General features: G+C 38.1%; 1 protein-coding gene across 3 annotated transcripts in view; it reads right to left on the reverse strand.

Annotated features, from left to right (window-relative positions):
* Nucleotides 1-7,870: 7,870 nt before the first annotated feature.
* Nucleotides 7,871-18,352, reverse strand: part of tln2a (talin 2a) — a 252,396-nt gene continuing 241,914 nt past the window's right edge. For all 3 annotated transcript variants that reach the window (XM_062025041.1, XM_062025029.1, XM_062025035.1), the window contains exons 55-58: nt 17,713-17,901; nt 17,458-17,640; nt 16,270-16,395; nt 7,871-13,736 (exon numbers count right to left, since the gene is read on the reverse strand). In XM_062025041.1, coding sequence (XP_061881025.1) covers nt 13,608-13,736; nt 16,270-16,395; nt 17,458-17,640; nt 17,713-17,901 — 627 coding nt within the window. In that variant the 3' untranslated portion in view covers nt 7,871-13,607. The remainder of the gene's footprint in view (nt 13,737-16,269; nt 16,396-17,457; nt 17,641-17,712; nt 17,902-18,352) is intronic.

Here is an 18,352-nt window from a genome sequence, read left to right on the forward strand (position 1 = left end):
AAAAAGTTGTGGATGATGAACTATCCCGAGCATCATCTGTTGCGCTCATGGCAGAAGGGTGGACGTCCAGGGGAACTATGTGACGATAAGCGCTCACTTCATCACAGCAGACTGGCAGATGAGAAGACACGCCCCCTCTACGAGAGTCCCCTTGCGCAGGTACTGACACAAGCAGTGGAGGAATAGAGGATAAAAATATCCAAGTCACGTGATAATGCCAAAAATCAAATAATTGCAGTGAATGAGGCAGGACTGGGACCACAGGTAGTGCAAGTAGTGAATTTGGCATCACATCTCAGTCAATAGGATGGAGTGCCTCCTTGGGAGGATCAGGAAGGAGGTTACCTACTTCCACCAAAGCACAACAGCTGCTCATGTGCTTAAGACAAAGCAAGAAATGCTAAAGCTGCCTACTCATAAAGCTCATACATGATGTCCCAACGAGGTGGAACTCCACTTATGATATGTTGCAGCAGCAGGCAGCTATATACTCTGCATTGACCCACAACACCCTGCAGACAAATGTCAAAGACATCATCAACCTGTCTGATGATGTGAGAGTGGCAGAGGAGGTCCTCCAGGTGCTTCAACCCCTCAAAAGTGTTACATCTCTACTGAGCACTGAAACTTCACCATCTGTGTCAATCTGTGCCACTGAAAACAAGGATTCTACAATCCATGGCTCCAAGTGTGGAAGACAGCAGCATCACTCCAGATGTCAGGCTTTATTTCATCTATGTTTCAAGGAAGATGATGTGCCTTCTTATGTTGCACTTTCAGTCGTTTTTTTATTAATGGTCATTGGTCCAAGTTTAAAGAAAGGAGAAATGCCTTTTTATGTTGCACTGTTTTTCATTAATTATGTTAAAATAAAAATAAAAATGCATGTCAAGTTGATCAACAGATTGTATTATTCTCCAGTGCAATAACAGTACTGAAATGAAGGCTAAAAGGTTAATTAATGGGAGCTTTAAAAAAAAAAGAAGAAAAAAAGAAGTAACTAAATAGGTACTTTTCACAGTAACGCATTACTTTTTGGTGTAAGTAACTGAGTTAGTAACTGAGTTACTTTTGAAATTAAGTAACTAGTAATTGTAACTAGTTACTGGTTTTCAGTAACTAACCCAACACTGCTGATAAGTGGGACATATTAATGGCACTTCCGATGCTTGACTAAAATGCTGAAACGATATTAGGAAAGGCGTGGTTGTAGACGACCACAACGCACCCCAACATTGCCAACATGTTGGCAAGCGCTAAGAAGTAATATCTTCTCCCTTCCACCAAAATGATACAAATGCGTGGTTGTAGATAACCACAATGTACTCCACAGGGCATCCTCTACATCAGGGGTCCCCAAACTACGGCCCACGGGCCGGATACGGCCCCCCAGCGTCCAAAATCCGGCCCACGGGAAGTCCCAAGTTAAAAATTGTTTTTATTTTTTTTAATTTGTCCTTATTAGTCCATTTTCTACCGTCTCCTAGCCACTCAGGCAAATCATATTTTCTAAAAATGCATTTTACCATCGATAACGTGACATGCAGCAAGTACGCTCTTTAACTCAATTAGTGCGCGAGGAATATATATGTATGAATACATATATATATATATATATATATATATATATATATATATATATATATATATATATATATATATATATATATATATACACACATACAGACACATATACATATATATATACACATATATACACATATACATATATACTGTATATACATGGACATATACATAGACATATACATATATACACATTTACATATACATATATACACACACACACACACACACATTTACATATAATACATATATATAATATATATACACATATATATACATATACATATATATATATATATATATATACATATATATATATATATATACATATATATATATATACACATATATATATATATATATATACATATATATATATATATATATATATATATATATATATATATATATATATATATATATATATATATATATATATATATATATATATATACACACATATATATATATATATATATAGCGCGGCCCCCAGCCAAATTGTTTTACCCCAATGCGGCCCCGGAGTCAAAAAGTTTGGGGACCCCTGCTCTACATGATAAAGTCAGAATATCCACTTTTCCGACTAAAGCTGCGTGGTCGTAGACGAGCACAATGTATGCCAAATGCACTTGTTTGATTATTTAGGTTTACGATAATGAACTCCAGGTGGTTCAGAGGTTGGAGATAACACACCTGGAGCGTCCGTGTCAAACTAAAACGCTGAGATGGCAACTCCCGAGAGGATAAACAAACAACACATGATTGTAGACAACCACGACGTCACCCATAGGGCATCCTACGCTCGTTTACGAGGCTACGGTGTAAGTATTAAGATGCATCTGAGACCACTGGGAAGTCGGATTATCTGAGCGCTGCGGAAACTACTAATGTGCAGAGAACTAGCACTGCATGGTTGCATTGTAGCTCAGCACAACGTATCCCGACTGGACACACGCTTTTGACCTCCCTCCCTCCTCAACGACACCTGGAGTCGAACTTTTGCTTGCATGCAGAACGGCCCCAGGCTTATGGACACTACATCAACACACCCAAGACAATGGGCATATACACCCCCCCCCCCTTCCCCCACCCCACGCCTTCACCACCTCTTGATTCCCCTTCGGAGTGATGGACGGCTGGCAGCGCTTCATAGCAGCAGTCGACCTCCAGGGTCCCAGCCCCCCCTGTTGCGAGTTGTCGTGATTAAATGTAACATGTTTATATGTGCGTTGCATGGAGGTTTTTTCCCACTCCAGACTAGGCCCCCTTAGGAGCCCAGTCTAGATTGTATTTTTTTTACTCATCTTCTTCCCCAGCGTTTTACCTTTTTCCCATCTTTTAAGGGGCGCCTCGTGGCGACCCATCAGCGTTCCTGTTCTGTAACCCTGTACACTGTTTGTTTGTCTAATCTTGAACGGGTTTGTGCTGAAAACATAGTTTTGTTGTGCTTGTGCAATGACAATAAAGACCTATCCTATCCTATACACTTATTTATGGCACACGTGTAAGCATTGGACAGCATTCCAGTTGACTCAGACCTTGGACACGTCACACCTAAAACTTCCATGTCCAATCAAGAGAAAAGACACGTGACTACATACAGTAAGTATGGTTGTAGACAACCACAATGTAGCCCAGAGGGCATCATCCAATTGTTTATTGTACTGTGTTTGTATTATGCTGTATTCAAGGCAGCTGACAACTGGGAATTATCAGAGTCAAACTAATATTTCCTTTGGGGACACTTTTTTTTTGTTTTTTTAAAGGCCTTCAGCTGTCACCACCTTGTCCTCCCAACATGCACCTTGTGCTCATGAAATATGAGACATGGCAAACATGAGACATGGAGATGACTCACAAATGTCTTCCTCAAACCACAGAATGTTTGCTTTCATACTTGGGGAGAACACTTGAGTTCAGACAGAAAGTTATGAATGTCAGGCTTGCAGTACATAAATGCTGCTTATCTTACGCAATTTATTGTCCCGAGTCATTAAAGGCACAATCGTATAAAAGTTGCACCAACATTTCAGCTTTTATTTTAGAGACCTACTTTTTGAGGAGTCAGAACGAACACTTTTTATTTGACAAAGTATTCGCATTTAAGAGACACAATCCTCTGCTCACAAGTTTAGTAGATCAGCTTTGCATGTGCCATCAAGTTTGCACCTGTTTTAGTACACGCAAACCTTTAGTAGATCAGGCCCAAAGTGCATTAATAATACTAGTTATTAGTAAACACTATTTCTGCCTTTTCGCACTACATCACATGTTTGGTGACATGTCTGTTATTTTTGTTTTCTTTTATTCTGACATTAGGTTGCAGGCCAACAAAACTATCTGCGGGCTGCACTTTAGATACCCCTGACCTATTTCATTAATACATTTTTACAATATATCATTTATTTACTATTAATAACGCGCAATATAACAATATTTACTATTATCAAATGTAATTATATATTTACTTTAATAACATATTCAACAATAATAAATACAATTATTAATATAAATGTAATTAAAATAATATGTTGTGAAAGTCAACACTAAATTGGCCCTAGTGTGTGAATGTGAGTGTGAATGTTGTTTATCTGTGTTGGCCCTGTGATGAGATGGCGACTTGTCCAGGGCGTACCCCGCCTTCCGCCTGAGTGCAGCTGGTATCACGACCCTGAGAGGGACAAACGGTAGAAAATGTATGGATGGATGTGGTAAAAGTGTAAACGTGCACTGCATCATTCTGAGAAATGTTTCTGATGTTCTGTCAACAATGCTGCTGTACAGTGACTATAAATATAGAATAAATAAAATCCCTTTTTTGTACAATATTTTTTGAAAAATAGAAAAAAGTGGGATGGACCACAATACAAATTAAAATTAAAATATTTCCAAGAATTAAATACTATTTTTAATCAACTTACATCAACACTTTAATACAGGATATTTTGTTGTCAAGTCTTATACAACAAAAGAGGTCATCCCTCGTAGGCCAACTAGCAGATTTGTCAGTTGGATTTAGGTCTGGGTTCTGGTGAACTTGTGGCGAAAACAATATTTTAGTGATATGTACGCATATTTTAGGCCAAAATCGACCAACATTTAGAACTATTTAAAAGCGCTGGGAATTTTTGGCCATCACACAATTCGATTCAGATTTGATCCTCGATTCAAAATCAATACTTTTTTAATAACATTGGGTGCCAGTTCTATGATTAACTACATTCCTCCATAAACTAGGCAGCTGTGATAAATGTATATACTACTTAAAAGAAAACAGATTTTCTTTAACAAAATGCTGCCCAAACATTTAAAAAAGTCAAATACAAATAAGGCAACAAGAGAAGTATCCCACACTTCCCTTTTCTAAAGTAAATCTGTACATCAGATATGATGATCATCTACATCAGGGGTCTCAAACTCCTTTTCATTGAGGGCCACATTGCAGTTATGGTTGCCCTCAGAGGGTCGCATTTAACAAGGAGTAATATATGAATATACGTGTATACGTGCGTGTGTATATGTATACATTACCGTTCAAAAGTTTGGGGTCACATTGAAATGTCCTTAAAGAAATACACTCTATACATTGCTAATGTGGTAAATGACTATTCTAGCTGCAAATGTCTGGTTTTTGGTGCAATATCTACATAGGTGTATAGAGGTCCATTTCCAGCAACTATCACTCCAGTGTTCTAATGGTACAATGTGTTTGCTCATTGGCTCAGAAGGCTAATTGATGATTAGATAACCCTTGTGCAATCATGTTCACACATCTGAAAACAGCTTAGCTCGTTACAGAAGCTACAAAACTGACCTTCCTTTGAGCAGATTGAGTTTCTGGAGCATCGCATTTGTGGGGTCAATTAAACGCTCAAAATGGCCAGAAAAAGAGAACTTTCATCTGAAACTCGAGAGTCTATTCTTGTTCTTAGAAATGAAGGCTATTCCACAAAATTGTTTGAGTGACCCCAAACTTTTGAACGGTAGTGTATATATAAATATAAATATACTGTATATAAATATACTGTATATAATACATTAACAATATATTTTTTTTTACATAAGCTGCAAAAAAAATCTTAAAATTTTACTAAAAAAACTGTCACCAGAATTTTACAGCATAAGCAGTGGGTTTTTTACGGCATATAAAAAAATTTAATAAATGGAATACCACTGTTTTTAGCGGTACAATTCATTCATCTGAGCTGCCAATTGTTGTTTTTTTTTACCTTAAAATCTTTTTTCAATGTTTTTTTTGAAAAAAATGTTATGTTTTAGTGTGTTAATGTATGTGGAAAACAGCAGTACCAAAGTTGATTTTACAGTAAAAAAAACAAACAACTCAGTCGGCGGCATTTAACTGTAAAATCTATGGTCAATTTTCAGTGTACAATTTGATTGATCATTTGTTTTGAAATCATAAGTCAAGCAGATATTTAGGTACAGTATTTATCTTAATTTTAACAAAAAATATTTTGGGAATACATTATATATTTTGATTTTGATAATATTGAATTTTAAAAGATATGCAATTGCATGCAGTACATGATTTTAATGTCAAAAGGGAAATATATTTAGTAAGAAAAGATTAAGAATTTTATTAACGCACATTATTTTTAGGCTTTTGCTGGCCACATAAAATAATGTGGCGGGCCATATTAGGCCCATAGGCCTTGAGTTTGACACCTGTGATCTACATCAACTATATTATTTTCCTGAGTGGCTGGACAGGACAGACTGGAAAAAAAATTAAAAACATTTTTAAAATAATATTTTAGATTTTTTTAAATCGATTCTGAATTGTTACAAATAAGAATAGCGATTGATTTGAACATTTATTTTTTTGACGGCCCTATTTAACCTCCAGTCAAGCCTTTAGAGGAGAGAAAACACAACTTTAGTGCAGCATCAAAAATGTGAGTGTGACAAAAGATTTTGTACATAAAAGCAAGGAGCAGCTGCCTGCTGTCGCTGGAATTGTCTTTGGCCTCCTCAAGTTTTAGTAGCGGACACTTTTAGTTTCTGAGTTGGTTGGCCTGCTTTCAGCGTCAACTTTTAGTGCTGACTCGTAAAAAAACCATCTTGACACTTAAAGGGCGACCAACGACGCACACGTCTGTTCTCCTCGGGCATGTGCATATCTTCTTCTAACTCCTTCTTTTCAATTAATTTGTGAAGTTTTTTTTTCAAACCACACACACACACACACACACACACACACACACACACACACACACACACACACACACACACACACACACACACACACACACACACACACACACACACACACACTTATATTTGTTACCTTCTTGAGACCTCCAAAAAATGTCTACCTCTAGTACTTTAATAAAAGTCGTAATTTTACAAGAAAAACGGAACATTTGTACAATATTATGATAAAAGTTGGAATTTTACTCAATAACAGTCGCTATTTTACAAGAAAAGCTTAACATTTTGGCAATTCTATGAAAAAGAGTCGTAATTTTACTCGACAAAAGTCACAATTGTATAAGAAAACATTAAAATTTTAGCAATATTATAATAATAATCAGAATTTTACTTGGCAAAATTATGACAAATCATAATTTTACTCAAAAAATGTCACTATTTTACAAGAATAACACAACAATTGGCAATATTGTGATAAGTCAGAATTTTATTTGACAAATGCCACCGTTTTGCTTTAAAAAGTAATAATTTTACATAAAAAAAAGTATGATTTTACGAGAAAATATTGCAATATTACAGAAACAACGAATATGAGAAATTGTTCCCAATTTTATAAGAAAAAAGTTGACACATTGTGAGAAAAACACTGCTTTTAGTTCTGTTTTTTGTTTGTAATTGTTTTTTAATCTTCATCATTTACTTCAAGTTCTTACAGTATGTCTTTATGTACAGATTTATTTGATTGTTTTTAATTAATTTTGGTCAAAGGGGGCGCATTTCAATTCCTTACACACACTTGTTATTTCATATGTTGACCAGAGGGGGAGCACTTCACATTTTTACACACACTTGTTATTTCATATGTTGACCAGAGGGGGAGCACTTTTAAAACCGACACAGTCAATTTGAAAAATCCCTCCTTTTTGGCACCACCCTAATTATGATAGATTTCACCAAATGAGACATTCTCTATTAGATGCAATGGTTTTCAGTATTGGGATCAGGATTTTGGTCCTAACTTGTTCACCGGTCCTCATATGGAAGGTACTTTTCCTTGTTGATGTCTCAAGAAGGGTAGAAATACAAAACACACACACACACACACACAAAGAGACACAATGAAATGCTTTATTTCAAGTAAATACAAAATATAGTTCATCATGGCAGATAACTATCTTCATGGTCTACCTGCTAAGTAAGTGTGCTCATTAGTCCTTAAAATGTCTCATGATGCGGACGCAAAGGTCAAATGTCACATTCACGTTTGTAGCTTCTTAAAAGGGATGAGAGGACGCAGAGGCAGGAAATAAATATCGGCCAGGTCAGCGCATTGAAAAGAAAACATGGACACTAATATTTCAATATTTGTGGTTTTTACACATCAGACTACTGTCGTCACCCAGGTGACCTAAATGTGGCAGAAGGAATGAGAATGATCATGAAAATGCAGTGAATCAGTTTTTCTCATGCTATAAAATGAGCTAAAATGTGTCAGACTGAATGATGCATGTGACAATAAGTTAAGAGTTCCCATGCCATAAAATTAATAAGAAACATCATGAAAACGCAGTGAACTTGTATTCTCATGTCCCGCCAAGGCCTTGACATCAGACTGAATGAGAAACATCATGAAAATGTTGTGCGCCATTATTCTCATGTCCCGCCAAAGCCTTAAATGTGTCAAAATGAATGGGAACATCATGAAAATGTAGTAAAAGTCAATTATCATTTACCCAAAGTACCTCATGTGTGTAAGAATGAGACAAACAACATGAAAATGTATAGTGAGCCAGTATTCTCATGCCAAAAAAAACGACCCTAAATGTGTGAATTATTGAGAGAAATCATGAGAATGCAGTGAATCAGTATTCTCATGTCACAAAATGACCTTAAACGTGTCAAAATGATTGACAAATGTCATTAAAATGTAGTGAACCAGTATTCTCATGTCACAAAATGAGAAACATCACTAAAATGTGGTCAACAGTGTTCTCTAGAGTGTCCGCCCTGAGATCGGTAGGTTGGAGTTCAAATCCCAGCCGAGTCATACCAAAGACTATAAAAATGGGACCCATAACCTCCCTGCTTGGCACTCAGCAACAAAGGGTTGGAGTTGGGGGTTAAATCACCAAAATGATTCCCGGGCGCGGCGCCGCTGCTGCCCACTGCTCCCCAAGGGGATGGGACAAATGCAGAGGACAAATTTCACCACATGTAGTGTGTGTGTGACAATCATTGGTACTTTAACCTTTAATCTTAATCTCATGTTATAAAATGAAGTCCGTATGAATGAGAAAAATCATTTAAAAAAAAAAAAAGTACTGAACCAGTATTCTCACATCACAAAATGACCTTAAATGTGTGTGCATGAATGAGAAACATCATGAAAATTTAGTTAACCAGTATTCTCGTGTAACAAAATGAATGAAAAACATAAACATGTAGTCAACCAGTATTCTCATGTCACAAAATGAAGTCAGTATGAATGAGAAACATCATGAAAATGTAGTCAACCAGTATTCTCATGTCACAAAATGAAGTCAAAATGAATGAGAAATATCATAAAAATGTAATAACCAGTATTCCCATGTGACAAAATGAATTACAAACATGAAAATGTAGTCAACCAGTATTCTCATGTCACAAAGTAGAGTAAAAATGAATGAGAAACATCATGATAATGTAGTCAACTAGTATTCTCATGTCAAAAATTGAAGTCAAAATGAATGAGAAACATCATGACAATGTAGTCAACCAGTATTCTCATGTCAAAAAATGAAGTCAAAATGAGAAACATCATGAAAATGTAGTCAACCAGTATTCTCATGTCACAAAATGAAGTCAGTATGAATGAGAAACTTTAAAATGTAGTCAACCAGTATTGTCATGTCCCGTCAAGGCCTTAATATGTCAGAATGAATGAGAAACATCATGAAAATGTAGACAACCATTATTCTCATGTCCCATCAAGGCCTTAATCCTGTATTTTAGAATGAATGAGAAACACTTAATGAAAATGTAGTTAACAAGTATTCTCAGGTCACAAAGGGACCTAAATGTGTCAGAACGAATAAGAAACATCATTAAAGTGTAGAACCATATATTCTCATGTCCCGTAAAGGCCTAAATAGGTCAGAATGAATGAAGAAACATGAAAATAGTCAAATTCTGTTTTTCTGTTTTCTTTTCACATAAATCCTCATGTGTGTCAGAATGAATGAGAAACATCATGAAAATGCATTATATCAGTATCCTCATGAAAGGCCTTTGTTTTTCAAAATGAATGAGAAAACCACATGAAAATGTCTTGTATTTTATTTATTTACCCAAAAGGACCTGGCTCATGTGTGTCCGAATGAGAGAGAAAAAATAAAACATGTAGTGAACCAGTGTTCTCATGCCACGAAACGACCTCAAATGTGTGTGAAATTAGAAAATTCATGAAAATGCAGTGAAGCAGTTTTCTCATGCCCCATAAAGGCCTTAAATATGTTAGAATGAATTTAAACATCATGAAAATATCATTTTCCTAATGGGACAAACATCAGGAAAATACAGTAAACCAATACTCATGCCACAAAATGACCCTAAATATGTAAGAGTGAATGAGAAAACATCATAAAAATATATTGAAATGGTATCCTCATGCCGCTTAAAGAACTTAAATATGTAAGAATGAATGAGAAATATCATGAAAATGTGCTTAGTTGGCTATCATTTACCCAAAGTGTCAGAATGAGAAAGATCTTAAAAAAACAAAGTGACCTTAAATGTCAGACTGAGAAACTTCATGAAATGTGTTGAACCGGTATTCTCGTGCCACAAAACGACTATAAAAGTGTGTGGAATATTGAGAACATTCATTAAAAGGCAGTAAACCAGGTTTCTCATGTCCCATAAAGGCCTTATATATGTTAGACTGTATGAGAAACATCAGGAAACTGTAGTGAAAATCTACTGTCATTTACCTAAAGGCCATCATGAAGACGTGAACCAGTATTCTCATGCCACGAAACCACCTTCAATGTGTCACAAAGAATGAGAAACATCATGAAAACGCAGTGAACGTCTATTATCATTTACCCAAAGTACCTCATTTGTGTCAGAATGAGAAACATTGGGAAAACACAGTGAACCAGTACTCTCATGCTCATCTTACCTGATGAAAATACGAGTAGAATCATTCATGAAAAAGGCCTTCAAAGGGTCAAAATGAATGATAAACCTCATGGAAAGGCAGTGAAATACTAACAAGATCACAATGCAGTCGACAACTACTAACCAGATGAGAATACAGTGAACACGTAGTACCATTCTCCAAAAGGCTCTCATATACAGTACGTGCTGGAACGAGAGCCCGACTATGAGAACGCAGTGCACAACTACCTGATGAGAACGCAGCAAACATGGCGTATCATTCTCAAGAAAAAGCTACTACTAAAATGATGAAGATGCAATGGACACTCTTCAAAAACGGGCGCGTGCTAGAATGAGAGCCCTACTTCATGAGAATGCAGTGAACCAGTATGATCATCTGAAATGTTCCAGAATGAATGAGAAACCAGGAAAACGCAGTGAAACAATCCTATCTTTCTTCGAAAGGGTGTCAGAATGAGAAACGGACGTCAGAATGAACAAGACGCACCGTAGCAATGAGCAACTGAGAGAAAGTGTCATGAACCAGTACTCTCATCCCTTACATGAGAAAGACGGAACATGAGGTTGCAGTGACAGAAGCACTTGATAACACCAACAACAAAGGAGCCAACCTTCTACTGACCTGTGTGAGATGTCACACACAAACACACACACACACACACACACACACAATGTAGACCAGGGGTGTCCAAACTTTTTCCACTGAGGGCCACACACAAAGCAAAGCGGGGGCCATTTTGAAATTTTTTATTTCAAAAACCAATACAATATATGTATAAAAAATACACATTTAGGCCTCCACTCAGGCTTCATCCCGGATACCTCAAAGGGTATTGGTAAAAAAATATGTAAAAAATGTGTTATTATTTAGTATTATTTTTACTCAAGGTTTAAATCTCTAGATCAACATTAGGTCTATCTGTCAATATAACGTTGTTAAAGATTTAAGTTGTGTGCCCTTTTTGTCAAAGAAAATCCTGTTTTTTGTGGGAAAAACACAAAATATACAATATTTTCACCCAATAAAGATTTTTAAGTGGAATATTTGAGATTATATAATAATTGGAGCCTTAAAAAGGTCAATAACTCCTAACAACATTGATTTTAACTAATTATTATTTTTTGAGCAATGACACTAAAAAAAAATAGTCCCACTAAAATGGTTGGGGATCCAAACGGGTCCTACTCATTAAAGTGTTAAAAAATAATGTATAATTTTTTTTTTACTTTTAACACAATAATCTCGAGATCGACTTCAGATCTATCCGTCAATTATAAGTTTTATTGTTGTTTATGTTTTTTGTTTGTTCGTTTTAGGCCCTTCTTTAAAAAAACAAAAAAAAAACAGCTTAGTTTTTTTATATGGCAAACACAAAATATGCAACATTTTTCCCAAAAATATCTCAAATTGGAATATTTAATGTGACATAATTGGAGCCTTGAATAGGTCAATTATTCATAATGACATTGATTTTGATTCATTATTATTTTTTAAAGAAAGAAACAGCCTGCATGGCAACTTATGTTATTAGAGTCAACAATGCAACATTTTCTTGTTACATTTCAATATACTTAAATAAAACCTCTGCCTTGCTTTTAATGATTACTTAGGCCTACTACTATGGTGGTACTTGGTGAAAAAAGTTTGAGAACCACTGCACTAAGGCACTAATAATACTACAAATCAGACGGATGAAAACACACACACACACACACACACACACACACACACACACACACACACACACACACACACACACACACACACACACACACACACACACACACACACACACACACACACACACACACACACACACACACACACACACACGTGTATTCTAAGGCAAGATGAATCTATAGCCATGCACTAACCTTACAGCACACGCACTGCATGTACAGTAACACTGCGTGTACAGTAACACTACATGTACAGTAACACTACATGTACAGTATACACACAACAGGCTGTAAATAGTAAGGCAGATACACAACAATCACATTTGGTAAACAAACGGCGTTGCTATTGCAGGTAGTGTATTCATAAAGCCGCACCCTTTAAGTCCAAAATAAAGATTGAATTCATTTGGGGGTGAAAAAATAAAAGATGATTTGAGGTATTAGTTCTTAATTTGCAGCCAATTCGACAGATTAGTAAAAATGATTTCCTGGTAGCAACTGAAATGATAGTTTATTATTTCAATAGGACACCAACACTGCCCCCTACAGCACTATCCTTGTTATTGCATCACTTTCCACCCCTAATGTGAAGGCTGGCAGAAAAGAGGCAGTAAGATGTGTTTTTTTTCCCCCTTCTCTGACGATCACACGCCGGCTAAAAATATCCTCAAAATAATAATAAATATCAGAAAGGCTCAATTCAAGGCCAAAGACATGCAGATCTACGAGATGCCCTTGGTTGACATTGACAAGCATGTCAGACCTTCCCTTTGTGTGTGGCGGCGTCGTCTGTTGCAGGTGTCAAGCTGAGAGAAGACAGGAGACATTGCACACGTTCGCTCCCGAGCGAGTCACATTGGGCTTGAAGTAGCTTGGTTGTTGCACGCCAGGACACGTCTTCATGTTGTCACCGTTTAGGACGTCCTCGCCGCGTGAGACCGGTTGCTTGCAATCAGTCGGTAACACGCAGCAGCTGAGACATAAAGACGTCGATTTTAGAGCAAAAGGTTTCTTTAGTTGTTGTCCTCGCGCAGCTCGCTGGGCAGGAATTTGTACTGCTGCTGTCGGATCTGAGCCAGCTTCTTCCGGGCTTCTTCCAGCTCTCTCTCCTTCCTCAGCATCTCCTCCTGGGCCGCAATGATCTGCCCGGAAAAGACCACATATTAATACAGATGTCCTCATCAACATCTCTGGCCTCTGATGCCATTTCGAGTCCCGATTCGATATTTTGACAATAAATCACATACAGTACAGGCCAAAAGTTTGGACACACCTTCTCATTTCAATGTCTTTTCTTCATTTTCATGACTATTTACATTGTAGATTGTCACTGAAGGCATCTAAACTATGACACCTGTGAAGTGAAATCCCTTCCAGGTGACTACCTCTTGAAGCTCATCGAGAGAATGCCAAGAGTGTGCAAAGCAGTAATCAGAGCAAAGGGTGGCTATTTTGAAGAAACTAGAATACAAAAAATGTTTTCAGTTATTTCACCTTTTTTTTGTTAAGTACATAACTCCACATAGTTTTGATGCCTTCAGTCACAATCTACAATGTAAATAGTCATGAAAATAAAGAAAACACATTGAATGAGAAGGTGTGTCCAAACTTTTGGCCTGTAAATGGTAAATGGGTTATACTTGTATAGCGCTTTTCTACCTTCAAAGCCCTTTGACACTATTTCCACATTCACCCATTCACACACTGATGGCGGGAGCTGCCATGCAAGGCGCTAACCACGACCAATCAGGAGCAAGGGTGAAATGTCTTGCTCAAGGACACAACGGACATGACTAGGTTGGTAGAAGCTGGGGATCGAACCAGGAACCCTCAGGTTGCTGGCACGGCCACTCTCCCAACAGCGCCACGCCGTCCCCCTGTACTCTATATGTATTTATAGACTATATACACATTTATTTGTACATATTATTTATAATTAACATATAATTTATAATTAACATAATTGGATCCCGCCTTCAGCCCATGTGCAGCTGAGATAGGCTCCAACACCCCCCGCGACCCCATAAGGGACAAGCGGTAGAAAATGGATGGATGGATATTAAGAGTATGTGAAAGTTCAATTCCTACACCTTGTTTACTTTTGTGACAACCTCCTTATAGTTTTGTAATCAACCACAAATATCCATCTATTTTCTACCGCTTGTCCCTTTCGGGGTCGCGGGGGGTGCTGGAGCCTATCTCAGCTGCATTCGGGCGGAAGGCGGGGTACACCCTGGACAAGTCGCCACCTCATCACAGGGCCAACACAGATAGACAGCCAACTTTCACACTCACATTCACACACTAGGGCCAATTTAGTGTTGCCAATCAACCTATCCCCAGGTGCATGTCTTTGGAGGTGGGAGGAAGCCGGAGTACCGGAGGGAACCCACGCAGTCACGGGGAGAACATGCAAACTCCACACAGAAAGATCAAGCAGCTAAACTGCACCAAACGGATAAGTGTGGAGAGAATGTTTTACATTTTTCCCATAATGCATTTTAATGGCTTTCAATGGGTGTCATTTAAAAATTTGTATGGTGCATGCATGATTTTCTTTTATAATACCAACAAAGTTCAGTGAGCAGGTTGTGTTATGTGTGACCATGTGTGTTGACTTTTTGTGTTAGTTGCATTTTTTTTGCATGACTAGGGAAGGTTGTTTGGATCGGGTCATATATGTAAATGTCTTCAGTTCAAATCGCAAGTCATGGTCATTGACCTGATTTACTCACGTTGTCCACAAGATATCATCAAACTTGCAGCAATTAGTCCGATATTCAAAATGATTATAAAAGCATTCCCTGGGCTAGATTCCTTATTAAACTCATGACATCTTGCGGGCCAAACTGAACTAAAGACAATAACACATTTTTTTATAGCTTCTTATTAAATGTAGAATTTGCTAGTATTGTTGTAAATAATATGTATTAAATATGTGGTATTGAATGCTACATACAATATTTTGGACAAAATAACGTAGCTAGCGCACAATAAAAAACAAATCAAAGCGTTGAACGGGCCCTTGCACCCCTGTGCAACTTGAGGTTCACATAAGCCGGCGGGAACGTCATCTTTTCCAATGCCGCAAACCATTATCAAAAAATTCCTGAAGATTGGAGCATGTGGAAGGAAGTTGTAACTGTTATAATTTTGGTGAAATTGATGCCAGTGCAGTCATGCAGTGGCGTCCCCACCCTCAGTGTGACCTGTATGGCTGTTGATCAAGTATGTCTTGCATTCACTTGTGTGTGTGAAAAGCCGTAGATATTATGTGATTGGGCCGGCACGCAAAGGCAGCGCCTTTAAGGTTTATTGGTGCTCTGTACTTCTCCCTACGTCCGTGTACCATTCCATACAGCGGCGTTTTAAAAAGTCATACATTTTACTTTTTGAAACCGATACCGATAATTTCCGTTATTACATTTTAAAGCATTTATCGGCCGATAATATCGGCAGTCTGATATTATTGGACATCTCTAATCTTAACTGTGGCTCATTTGGTCAAAATCCCAAGGAGGACTTTTGTAGAAGTCAAACCCCAGTTTTTGGCCTAAAAATTGTTGACGAAAACCAAGATGGCCGACTCCCTGTTTGTTTTTTAGACTTTTGCGTGCGTCCTGTCATGAGAGGTCTCCAGTGATTTTCCTGATGATAAGTGAAACAAAATGTTACCTGTGCAATGCCTCCGACAAACTTGGTCTTGACCACCACGTTGTCTTCATCTGCCTTGTCAAACGCCGCCTTTTGAGCCGCTCTCACCAAGTTGTCGGACGCCTTCTTCACAGCGTTGCCAGCAATCTGATTGGCCACACAGAAAAGCTGCTTGTTTAATATGTTGCATCATTTCATGGTACTCCCAACACCCCGGAACAGTGAAATGTGGACTACACATTGCCCCAGTCTGCTTGTATTAACACAGTGTTTTTCCACTAGTGTGCCGTGAGATATTGTCTGGTATGCCGTGGGAAATTATGCAACTTCACCTAATTGGTCCAAAAAATATTTTTTGCAAATCAATAATTATAATAATGTGCTGTTGTCTAGTGCCTGTGCTGTGTAGAGCTTGGCAGGGTAACCATGTAATACTCCACATCAGTAGGTGGCAGCAGGTAGTTCATTGCTTTGTAGAAGTCGGAACGCGTTGACGATGGTTTGTCGTGATCCCAATATGCAGAGCACAGCTCTGTACAGCGTACAGGTAAAAAGGTGTGTAACGCTTAAACCAAAAATGAACCAAAGGCAAGTCCCGCTAGGAAAAGCCACTGAAGCATAGGGATGACTATGGAAAACAAAAGTAAAACTGAGCTGGCTACAAAGTGAACAAAAACAGAATGCTGGACGACAGCAAAAACTTACAGCGTGTGGAGCAGAGACGGCGTCCACAAAGTACATCCGTACATGACATGACAATCAACAATGTCCCCACAAAAAAGGATAGCGTACGCACAACTTAAATAGTCTTGATTGCAAAAACAAAGCAGGTGCGTGCAATAGCACTCAAAGGAAGGCGTGAAGCGGCTACAGGAGAACACCAACAAACAGGAAGGGTCACCAAAATAACAGAAACTAAAGCACTACACACAGAAAACAACAACAAACTCAAAATAAGGCACGCCCACCTGGTGGAGTTTCATTTTTTAACCTTTTCTGCTGGTGGTGTGCCTCCGTATTTTTTTTATGAAAAAAATGTGCCTTGGCTCAAAAAAAGGTTGAAAAACACTGTATTAACAGAACACTTTTAAAAAACTGCATTACTAGTAGGTTGTCCAATTGTTGAACATTGAGATTTACAACACAGTTAAAAAAAGAACAGTGCCCCCTGCAGAATAGTTAGTGGTATGATTTGGACACAGTCCATACCTGCAGTCTCCTCATGGCCTCAGAGTCTTGGTCAGCCTTCACCTTGCAGGCCACCAGCAGCTGTGCAGTGGAGGCGGCCACCTGCTTGGCTGAAGAAATCAGTTTTTCCTCGCTGGCGTGGCCTTGCACGGACGCGTTGGCAGCCTCGCACAGGTTGCTTGTGGCCGCCGCCACCATACGTGCCTGGAGAGAGCAAGGAGAATGTTGATAAGCCGTCTTTGTCTCCATTGTATCGCTGCGGTGAGACCCACTTACAGCCGAGATGAGACCTTGGGACCACTGGCCGTCGTCTACGGCGTTGGCTGGGATGGAGCCCACTTTGCCCTGAGCCACCAGCTCTCTCTGGGCGGCAGAGGCGGATTTGACCAAGGCGCTGGTGGCGGCAGCGATGGACTTGGCCGCCTCCAGGATCTGCTCCTCAAAGTTTAACGTCTCATCCGCCAGCTGAAGGGGTAAAAAACAACATGTCGACAATCACCACTTGTGGACATACCAAGTATTACAGGTCATATTCAACCCATAGAATACATTTGATCTGCATATAGACTTTTGGGCGCTCTTCTGAGTCCTACTGACATATAATCCATTTGAAGGTGGGATGTATTTATTAATAAGGTACGTCATATAAATATTTCTTTTTTTTCATAGTTATTTTTAAAATTAATTTTTGATACAGATGTTTATATACATCTTTAGTTAATATATTGTTTTTTAGGTACTTTTACTTTAATTACAAATTTAGATGCAGTACCTATAGGATATTACACGATTTTCCTTAAGTTATTTGAATCTAAAGTTTTTGGAATGGTGTAGATCTTGTATCCCCACTGCCCATTTAGTCAATTTTAGCTGTTCATACATTCATTGATTACTTCAATAATTTATTGAAGTAATC

This window comes from Entelurus aequoreus, linkage group LG02 (genome assembly GCF_033978785.1).
Source record: "Entelurus aequoreus isolate RoL-2023_Sb linkage group LG02, RoL_Eaeq_v1.1, whole genome shotgun sequence".
In the NCBI taxonomy this organism is placed as follows: domain Eukaryota; kingdom Metazoa; phylum Chordata; class Actinopteri; order Syngnathiformes; family Syngnathidae; genus Entelurus; species Entelurus aequoreus.